Here is a 10,909-nt window from a genome sequence, read left to right on the forward strand (position 1 = left end):
CTACGCCAGGGTTCCGGGGACGGAGGCAGAGCCCTGTAGGGTACGCCTGGCGAGCTACCCCAGGCCCAGGCGCCCCCACGCGCCCCGGCACACGAGGCACGCGGGGAGCAGCAAAGGTACCCACACCAGGGCCCGCCCCCTTCCGGGACCTACCTGAGAGCAGCCCGCCCCCTCCGGCCAGCTTCCCCCGCTCAGGGCCGCCCCCACCGGAACACCGCCCCTTCTAAACCCAGGCCCGGCCCCTTTCGGTCCAGAGCCCGGAAGCATCGGGGACACTCGCCTTTCAACCTTCCGGCGTCTTAACTAACTCGGGCTGGTTTGGCCCCGGAGTCTTTTGGGGACGGGGGATACGTCATCACGTGTCGACGTGAGCGGCGTTATTTCGGCGTTATCACAGCTTCCGGCGGATCCTGGATGTTGATGTCCTGCCTTTGACGTCGTGGTGCCCTCGAAGCTGAGCGAGCTCCGGCCGAGCGCGGGGAAATTCTAGCGTTTGCTGTGGTAACCTCATCACCCCGCCAGGATGGCGATGCAAGCGGCCAAGCGGGCGAACGTGAGTATCGGGGACTGCTCCCGAGGAGGAGGACTTTGCTGGCCTTTCTCAGCGGCGTGGATCAGAGCATTCTTGGCCCTCCTCCGTCCCCACAGCGGGGAAGCCTAGACGTTACTGAAGTGTCAGATTTCATCCTGGTCCGGTCCTTAGGAATATGCTCTTTGAGTCACATTTCCGCCGCCACCCCTTTTGAGTTTCTTCAGACTCTTATCCTAGTGTCAGGGATAGTGTTAACCTTACAGCCTTTGTTGCTTCACCTGCATCTAGAACCTGGCTTCATGATCTTCTCAGCCTAAAAGTCGGTAGCAGAGATGAGTCCTGAATAAATAATGGTCAACAGGCAACTAGAGCCTGGGAGTCTGTACATCGTGGAGCTTTCTGGATGTTTCTTTAATGTTTTCCAGCAATATTTTTGAGCACCTATGTGTAGCAGTCTTGTGAATGGGAAATCAGTTCATCAAATATGTTTATTGAACACCTGCTACGTACCAGATACTAGTCTAGGTATTGGAGATACAGCAAGTATGAGTAAAAGCTACTGCTTACGTCCTTATGTTAGTGGAGTGTTATGGAAACCTAAAAAAATCGTCTTAAGCGAGTGGTCAACTCTTAAGATGCTGAGAGGTATAGTAAGATGAAGACAGATAATTGGACATGGTGAGATGGAGGCTTTTGGTAACCTCGATGATATTTCAGTGGATGAAAACTTGGTTGTCTTGGGATGAAAAGAGGGTGGAAGTTGAGAAAATAGAGATAGTTCTTTCCACAAGTTTTCACGTAAATAGGAAGAAGAGAAATTGGATGGTAACCGACTTCTTTCTTTTTTAAGATATGTGACGTATTTGTATCCCAGTGGGAACGATCCAGTACGTGGGAAAAACTGATGATGTAGGAGAAGAATGGGTTAAGTTCAGGAGTGATTTAGGATTGGCATAGTGGATTGGTGGATTTAGTAATATGAATATAAGGTACTTACCATTTGGTTGTATCTGTTTCCTTCAATAAGTGAGAGCCAAGGTCATCTCTTAGGAGAGACAGAAAAGAGACTACAGCCCAACTCAGGTGTTAGAGGGAGTGGTTGTGGTAAGGTATGAGGTGAAAAGAGAAAGTGTGATATAGTGTCTTGCAGAGGGAGAAAGGAAATTTGCTAGAGAAGTATACGGTGATTGTCTGACAGTGTTGACCATCTATTTAAATTTATCCTTGAAAAAAAAATTTATCCTTGAATCTTAAAGTCTGAAACTTTATTGTACTTAATTTGTTTACCATTTGTCACCACTACTAGTTTGAAGGCATGGAATAAATATCTTATTCTTCCATACATACAACACTTAGTGTAATGCCTGAAATAGTTCCCAGTAATAAATAGTTATTAAACAAATTAATGTCTTTTATGTAACTGAATGTGTTACTAAGGAACACGACTGAAATCTGGTGGGAGATACCTATCTGAAAGTCATCAACGCAATGTGGAAAGTGTGTGTGGTTAAGAGACCAAAGAGTGTTGAGTTAAGGGGGGCATACAAAGGGGCAAAAAAAGAAGTCTAAAGATAAAACTCAGAGCATATTTTAATGGCAAAGAAGACAGAAGAACTAGCCTGAGAGTTGGGAGAAAGCCAAGGAAATAGTGTCAAGAATATTGAAGAAGGTTCAACAGTGTCAGAGGCTCAAAGTTAAGTATGATGAGGATTGAACACTGCAAGTAAAAGATCTTATTGTGTAAAAGCACTTTGTCATCAGAGTGCTGAGGTCAGAGCTAGACTGTGGTAGATTGGTGTCAGTAAAGTAAAGAATATGAGGCTGTGAGTACAGACTTCCTCTTTCCAGTGGCTTGACTGAAAGAAAAAAAAGCAAGAAAGGATAAACAGCTGACAAGGAAAGGCAGAAACCTTGTGTTTGTTCCTTCACCATGTAATCCTAATACTTCCTAGCCTGGTGTCTGCATAAAGAAGTGCTTAGTAAATGTTTGTTGAATTAATGAAAAGGGATCCAAATAAGTATTTTGTTTTGTGTAGTGACTGGCAGTACATAAGCAAGTGCTGAGCAGCCTGAGGAATAAAAGAAACCATTATCGAAGGAGTGGCTGTAAATTTAAAAGAGAGAAGAGATCATTGATATAACAAGTTCCTAAAGAGACCATCAGAGAAAGGTCATCAGTGAGAGTTTTATTGTCTAGCAAACAGGAACAGTTCCCTTTATTCTTTTCCACACATGCCTGAAGCATTGAAGACTTTTTAATGAAATTCGAAATCCTTGTTTAAATGTAGTAATTGAAAGCCTGGGTTTTGTAGTAGCCCCTTACTAGTTCTTATTAATAATTTTCCCTAAAACCAGTGCCTAGTTGCTTTTCCAATAGCATGCTATTTTCCATGATATTCAAATATAATTCTTGTTCTTGGGTTTTTTGTGTATCATTTTTTTATTGTGAGAATTTATTATTTATTATGAGAATTTTTTAAACCGTAGCACTCTTTCTCCTGATTATAATGACAGTATATACTTCTCATTTCAGATTCGCCTTCCACCTGAAGTAAATCGGATTTTGTATATAAGAAATTTGCCCTACAAAATCACAGCTGAAGAAATGTATGATATATTTGGGAAATATGGACCTATTCGTCAAATCAGAGTGTGAGTCTTACTGAGACTTTTGAAATGTCATTTCAAGAAAATGATTGCGCAATCTGTAATCTTGGAATTATAGCCAACAGCAAGGCCTAAGAGCCTAGAGACTAATAGATTGAAATTAGAGAGATGAGATTTTTTTCTTGTAAGGGAAAAATAAATACTGAGACACTCATGATCCAGCTCAGTGAGAGCCAGGTAGTTGTGAAATTAGAGAAAGCATGAAGTAGTAATGAAATGTTTGAAGGGATTGGATGGGAAAAAGGAACTAATATTTATTGTATATCTTTTAGTTGTAAAATACCATGTTTTTTATATGCATTAACCCTAATTTTCTGAAGAGCCTTCACTCTCTTCTGACCCCAGAATTTCTGAATTAACTAAGTAAGGTGATATAAAAGTAACTGATTCTTTTTTAACTGGCACTTTCTATGGAAGATTTAAAAGTATAAGGGAAAATAATCAGAACGTAAATTCATGTTTTAATCTAAAATCCAAATTTCATTTAAATTGAAGGGATCATACCTTTAAGTAGTGTTTATTGAACACCTACTAAATGCCATTTGTTGTAATACGCGCTTTTATTTGCATCACTGTCATTCAGCCCTGTGTGGAGGTCATCTATGTCTGTTTTACAGGCGAGACTGTCAAGGCCCAGAGCGTAGAAGTACCTTTCTAGCTGTACACAGCTATTTAGTGATAAAACCCTCTGGTTCTAAATTGAATCTCTACAGTACACAGTACCACAGTTGCTCTCTAACTAGTATAAATGGGCCAATTACCTAAAAGTCCATCTGAAAGGATTTCTAAGGTTTTTATTTTTAGTTGGAATATCTCTTTTTTAATAAATTTTCTTTTATGACATGAGCACTCTTTCTTAGCTTTTACAACTCTGTGAGATATTGAGGACCCTTCTTTTAAATGATCACTGCCCCTCTAGGAAGTGACCTAAGATCTAGAAATATGTCATCATTGTCTACGGCCATGCCACCCTGAACACACCCGATCTCATCTGATCTTGGAAGCTAAGGAGAGTCAGGCCTGGTTAATACTTGGGTGGGAGACCACGTAGGAAGATCAGGTGCTGTAGGCATGAAAGAAAGAAAGAAATATGATATCATTGGTACTCAAATGGGGATGAAAATGAAGTGGTTGTAGACCACCTGTTCTTTTTAAGAAGTCTCAATCCTTTGAGTAGTTGATAAAAGCTTCAGACCCTTTCCACAGAAGAATACACATAATATTTTGCATACGATTTTAGTGGGTACCTGGGACTCTAGGTTAAGAAACCCTGTTCTAGACATAGAAGAATGGTATACAGAAGACCCCCTAACTTGGAGATCAGGAGATAGGATTCTGCCTTAGGCCCTGTTACTACCCATGTGTCCTTGGACAGTTTGCCTGCCTTTTTTGGTTTTCTGTTTATCACATGAAATAATCTGAGTGGATGATGCCTTTCAACTTTTAACATGGAGGCAGCATGATAAATTTATTGAATTGATTGTAAGACCTAGGTTCAAATACTAACTGGGTACTTGGTAATCGTGTGAAACCGAGCAAATATTTAACCCCTCTGAGCCTCAATTATCTGTGAAATACAATTTCTCTAACCTGCTCTTTTAAAAGAATTATAGTGAGGATCAAATTAGATAGTGCCTGTGACAGCACTTTGCTGTGTGTTTCCTTCCCAGTGTGCACGAGCCACCCTTCTCTCTGCTCCCATAGCACCTTCTATGAACATCTCTTCTTACTTAACACATAGTTTTGCTGTTGTCTGTGTACTCATTTGTCTCTCCTGCCAGCCTCCAAGCTCCTTCAGAGCGGTACCACATATTCCTTTCACTTTGTGTTGACAACTCTTGTTGTGCCTGATACATGTTAACCATCCAGTATATATAAATAAGTGAATAATATACAAGACAGTAGTGTGGCTGTGATTAATTTATGAAGGCATTAAAAAATTTATTCATGGTATACAATCAAGAGATGTTTATATCAGCAAAGTTAGAAAAGTTTGGTGTGCGGGAACTTGGATCTAAATTTTCTATTGAGAAACATGTTTTTCTGTCCCATAGCTGTGCTAATGCTTTATGGCATACTTGGCACCTAGCACCAACCTTCCCAGTTTGCCCAGGACCCAGGGGTTTTCTGGGATGTGGACTTTCAGTACTGAAACCTGGACAGTCTTAGGCAAACTGGGATGATTAGTCACCTTATCTGGCATGTAGCAGACATTTGGTACTTTGAACTTTTTAAAGCCTTTTCACGCTTGTTACCTCTTGATTATTAAAACCACATGTATGGTAGGGCAGGTGATAGAGCCCGATGTCATTTAGCTTTTACCACCAATCAAGAAAATAATGTTGGTTCAGTGCCTAACATGTAGTAGCTACCAAGTACATGCTTTTAAAAATTAAAGTTATAATGTGGTTCTCAAGATAATGGGTTGATAATTAAGGCTGGGACACTCAAGATGGAGGCACTTTAACATGGCGTTAGTGCCTGTCCCTAGTCTTTGTAAGAAAATGTAAGAGGAGATGCTCTTGTTTTCTCTCATTAGCTTCTTGGAGAAGGGACGTGTGACAGAAAGTGATCTCTACCCTTCAAATGCTTATGACCACTGGCAGTTACTTAGTACTGTGGGAGTAAAATGAAATGTAAAACCACGTTTGCCTTTAAGGAACATAAAATCTTAAAATTTTTTAGTTTTTCCAAAGGAAGAATTAGATGAACTTTTTAGGGAAATCTTTGGGGCAATGTGTTTTCCTTTGGGCAGTCCCTAGTTTTTATACTTGATGCATTCTTGAAAACAATTAAGTCAAAAGTCCTAAAGTTGTTAGACTTCCCAGAGAGTAAAGAGTATTATAAAATCACTCATCAGACCCATGCAACCTGACAAAGCGAGCGCATTCAGTGACACTGGCACCCTCCAGCGCCCCTGCACTCTAGACCTGTCCCATCCCCTTTACAGGAAGCACAAGATCAGATCTAGGCAGGTCCTCTCCTTCTCATGGCCCGCTCCCTTTCTTTGACCCTGTGCAGGAATTGTGGCAGACCACGGTCTTAAACCTTGTTCCTCAGTTGCACTGAGTGGCTCAGACACAGATGGAGGCAAAGGGTCCATCTTTATCACACCGGAGGATAAATTGAGTAGGATTTCTGTCCACTGTCCTCACTAACAAGCACATGACCATCTGCTGCCTGCAGTGTGTTGTTCCTCACACTTCCCTACCTCCTTCCCTGACAGAAGCTGGTGAGGTGAGGAGTGGAGGTGGCAAGGAACACGTACATAAGAAGCAACATTATATCCCTGAGCAAGGTTCAGCTTCCCCTTCCAGCTGCCTTCCAGCATCCTGTCTGGCTCGCAGATAATCCCACCCATAAGCATACTTCCACTCCAAAATCTGCAGAAGCCCAGCCCTTTTTCCCAGCCAAAGGGGATTATTAATGTATGACAGTGCAGATTGTATTAAAAATTAAAAATGAATGTAAGGTGCTGACTATATTGCAGTCTAAAAAGGTAAAGAATTTATAAGAAAAGTAGAAGAAACAACGTTACGTTGGGGGACATCCTTTTCTGGTCATAAAGGATGATGGTTGACTGTTTTCTTATATATATAACCCCGTTTAGAATTTTGCCATCTTCTTAGTAGGAGCTTTCCTCCCAATCACTCCAATCCCCCACAGACAACAAAATGTTTTATTTTTATAGATTTAATAAACCTTAATAAAATATTGCCCAGAAATGTATTTCCTACATTGATGGAGATCATTTTAAGAATTGAAACTGTAATTAAATTAGGGTGGAGGGATCTAAATCTTTAGAAATAAGGGACTAATTTCCAGGTGATAGTATGGTAAAAAAGTATTGGTTCTGTTGCATAAATGCACAGGAAAAACAAAAACAAAATCACTCTAGGCCTTTTGAGCCACACTTCTCTTGCTCAGGCCCACTTCCATGTCTAGAAGTATACTTTCCCTTCTGATAAAGCTTTTTTCTGCTGTAAAAAATAAATAAATAAATAAACATTTTAAACACTGCTGACTAATAGGAGCCATCAACTTCAGTATTGTACTTTCCAGAAAGACTGAAAATTGGTTCTTATTATGAAAAGTAGGAAAGACTGGAACATAAAGACTGACAAAATTTCAAACTAGTTCCTTGCTGTTTGATTTTGTAGCTATATTAGTATTCTTAATGTAACAGTAAGTTTAACCTGTAGCTATTTTACTGAAAAACAAAATTACCTAATTCAAGAAATCGCAGGCTTATCCAACATACCTATCTATAATGTTTATTTCCTCTAATGGTTTTTAGGTAAATGTGTACTTAATTAAATGTGATTCAACTCTGCAGGGGGAATACACCTGAAACCAGAGGAACAGCTTATGTGGTCTATGAAGACATCTTTGATGCCAAGAATGCTTGTGATCACCTGTCAGGATTCAATGTTTGTAACAGATACCTGGTGGTTTTGTACTATAATGCCAACAGGGTAAGTATAGCCATGATTCCCATGGCGTGGGTTGCACATGTAAGAATTAGTGCAGAACTGCATGGTTAGGGGAGATATGTACTCTGAGTTCTTTTTCTGGCTAATGCTATTGGCTAATGCTAATACATTTGACTGTAGATTGGTAACTGTTGCCTTTGGTGCCTATCATACTTTCAGGCATTTCAGAAGATGGACACAAAGAAAAAGGAAGAACAGTTGAAGCTTCTCAAGGAGAAGTATGGCATCAACACAGATCCACCAAAGTAAACATTTTCTGTGTTTTCATTTTGGACTGAAACCCATGAATCAGCACCACCCCGTTTTTCAGTTTTTAATTAATATTGAGTACTGTGATTTCTTATTAGAAATGCAAAATGTCCTGCTTGAAACTTTGATACATGTTAGAATATGTTATGTTAGTAAACTTGTAGCTTTTTGTAAAACATATCAGTGTTTTCTCTTGGACTTTCCTCTCCTGTTTGATACCAGAAAAAAAAAACCCAACATTTGAAACTTATCAAGAATTGTTTGGTGGTCGGTGAGCTTTTTGAGAGCAGGGACTAAGCAGGGACTTTTTTTGTATTCTTAATGCCTTCAGTGTCCAGTCCAGTGCTTAGCCATCAGGGGAACTTGGTGTCATTTATTGAATGTCTATTAATGATGAAATCTTCATAACAACTCAGTGAAGGAGGTATCTCCATTTTGCAGATAAGGAAATCAAAGTTCATCATATTTGAATGAATAAAATGCTTACATTAAAAGCTGCTGTAATATTAACCACACCAGTACATTTGAATAATACTTACTTTACAGTTAACAAAACTCCTTTGTACCCTTGTCCTTTGAACAGAGGTCTATTCCAGAAATGGCCATTCAGATTACAGCACAATGTTAAAAACTTGAGAGCAAGCTGCTTGGGTAGTGGTGTTGGTTGTTAAGTATGTCAGATTGTATTTATGTAGTCTCTCTGTTTAGTTAATAAGTGTCTGTGTATATTTTGGACCTAAGCTCATAGCATATCTTTGCTGTAAATAAAATACTTAATGGTTAGTCTTATAATCATGAGCTCCCATGGCATGGAAATAGTATGGTTATTTCCACATTCATCATAGCTTGGCAGCTTGGAGGAGATAGCTATAATTTTGTTTATAATTTAGGCACAGGCCAAATGGAAAAACATGGACTAATTGTTTTATGTGTAACTATAACCCAAAATCAACTCGAAGGGTAAAAGGACTGAATCGTTTAAATGGACAAAGGGCATCTATTTTTTATTTTATTTTTTTATGTCCACAGCACCTGGTCTTCCTAAGTAGTCTCCCATCCAAGTACTAAACAGGCCTGACTCTGCTTAGCTTTTGAGATCAGACGAGATTGGGCGTGTTCAGGGTGGCATGGCTGTAGCCCACGGACCGTGGCTCCACTGGGGCGCGAACCCAGGACCTGCTTGTAAAACAGACATGCTAACCGCTACACTATGGAACCATGTGCACTTCTATTCTCTTTTTTAAAGCATTTAGCTTTTAAGTCTATCATTACTTTAAGAAAATAAGGCTATTTTATACTTTTTGTGCTGTCTTTTCAAAGCTTACTCTTGAAAATGAAGAAATAATTGTCTTATTATGTCAGAGTGCTTTTTGAAAGCACTGTAAAAAGAGTAGTCATTTTTAAGAAGGGCAAGCAGATGACAAAGCCACAGCTGTAATGTTCTTATGTATGCTTTTATGAATTCCTTATCAGTTTTTGTAATGCATCGTGTTCCTTTAGGTATTTACAAATGTAAAAATAATTTTCTAAAAGACTTTTTTGTGAGGGGGAAAACAAATTAGACATATTTATAGTGTGATATGTCTAAGTAGCAGACTAGCTTGCCTGTAGTATAATTGTTTTACATTAATAACAAGGGGAAATTCTTACTATTGACAGTTATGGCCGATCCATCATTTGGGTTAATATATCTGTTAGCTGAATTTCATTACCTAAAGTTAAGTTTAAAAAATTCTTTCTAATTGTTTTTTGACAGTTTTGTAGCCTGTCCCAGGTAGGTTATAAGAACTTTAATTCAAAAGAGAAATATCAAGGACCTATTCTGTGTCAAGTCTGTGTGCTAAGATGCGGTTATGATCGATTCTCTGCACTGGGCATCTAAGGCTCAGATTTTCAAACTTCTTTTCAGGGTACGAGAGATGATTGTGTCCATGCATGTGTATGTGCATACACTTGTGTGCCAGAGTTACTTTACATTCTTCTAGGTTAAAGTTTGAGTTTCTAGGAAAGGTTTTTTATGACTAGAGAATATATTGATTGATAGTTTTAAAATGACTGAAATGACATAGATCTCATCATCACTCTCCTGCCTAACAACTTTCGGTAGTGTCCAAACATGTTAGCATTTCGTATCATAATTTTCTGTATCATCTTTTAAGAGCATCAGTAAAGCAGAGTCTGCAGTCTAGCGTATCCATCTCTCTAGGTGCTAGCCAATAGGTATTTGCATTCTTTTGTTTGTTTATTTGTTTTGGTTCTCTTACTGAGTGTCTCCTTTTATCACTTAAGCTATAAACACTTGAGACTGAGATCTTTTATATGACTGCATAATGGACACCTGTAATGGTTCTTGGTGCCATTTTTAGTTATCCTGTTGGTGTCACAGCAGGAAACATGAGATGTCTTATACAGGCCGAGTTCTGAGAAATTATCGTAGACGTTTGTGTCATCAAAGAAAGCTGGGTGCTAAGACATTCTGAGGGAAACACCCCAGAAAACACTCATCTAGTCCCACAGTAGAAGTGAGTCCGGGGACTGGGTGATTAAGAACAAGGCAGGCCCTTTCTCATTTCATTCTCTCCATCTTAAAGCACTGCCTCTTAACTCCTCAGTCCTCAGCGAAGGAATACAGCCAGGACTTCCTGAAGACCACAGGGGTAGATGAAGTAGCCAAAATGATGTGGCTTCGCATCATATATATGACATCATGTGACATGTATCAAAGAGTCTATGAAGGAGTCTAACAGTACCTGTTACACTGACTGAGTAACCCTGACTATGGCTAAAAGCTTTTCTCGCCTATGCCAGCTAAAAGAAAAATCTTTTAGCCACACTGCCCCAGGCTCCTCTGATGAACAGACAACCCATACCAATAAGTGGTCTGATTTTAAAACCTAACTGGGAATTCCCATGATTTATAGTAAATGTCAATAAAATTAAGCAGTATATGTAGAAACAAGTTCAGAAT

The 10,909-nt window shown here is 39.4% G+C and overlaps 1 protein-coding gene and 2 pseudogenes across 1 annotated transcript; 2 read left to right on the forward strand and 1 right to left on the reverse strand.

Annotated features, from left to right (window-relative positions):
• Window positions 1–276: 276 nt before the first annotated feature.
• On the forward strand, window positions 277–8,733 carry SF3B6 (splicing factor 3b subunit 6). Its single transcript, XM_039887709.1, has 4 exons — window positions 277–553; window positions 3,066–3,184; window positions 7,536–7,674; window positions 7,852–8,733. Exons 1-4 carry the CDS (start codon window positions 524–526, stop codon window positions 7,939–7,941), a joined length of 378 nt encoding a protein of 125 aa, XP_039743643.1. The 5' UTR covers window positions 277–523; the 3' UTR covers window positions 7,942–8,733.
• On the forward strand, window positions 4,153–4,271 carry LOC120622337 (uncharacterized; annotated as a pseudogene).
• Window positions 8,734–8,961: 228 nt separating the features above from the next.
• Window positions 8,962–9,080, reverse strand: LOC120622583 (uncharacterized; annotated as a pseudogene).
• Window positions 9,081–10,909: the final 1,829 nt, after the last annotated feature.

The sequence above is a fragment of the Pteropus medius genome, unplaced genomic scaffold, assembly GCF_902729225.1.
Source record: "Pteropus medius unplaced genomic scaffold, Ma_sr-lr_union100, whole genome shotgun sequence".
Classification (NCBI taxonomy): domain Eukaryota; kingdom Metazoa; phylum Chordata; class Mammalia; order Chiroptera; family Pteropodidae; genus Pteropus; species Pteropus medius.

Bases quoted from the DNA above. Each gene is read 5' to 3' on its own strand.
- SF3B6 (XM_039887709.1), top strand. From the start codon at position 524: ATGGCGATGCAAGCGGCCAAGCGGGCGAAC. The intron at 554-3,065 runs GTGAGTATCGGG...TTCTCATTTCAG, and splicing joins AAGCGGCCAAGCGGGCGAAC to ATTCGCCTTCCACCTGAAGT. The intron at 3,185-7,535 runs GTGAGTCTTACT...TCAACTCTGCAG, and splicing joins CCTATTCGTCAAATCAGAGT to GGGGAATACACCTGAAACCA.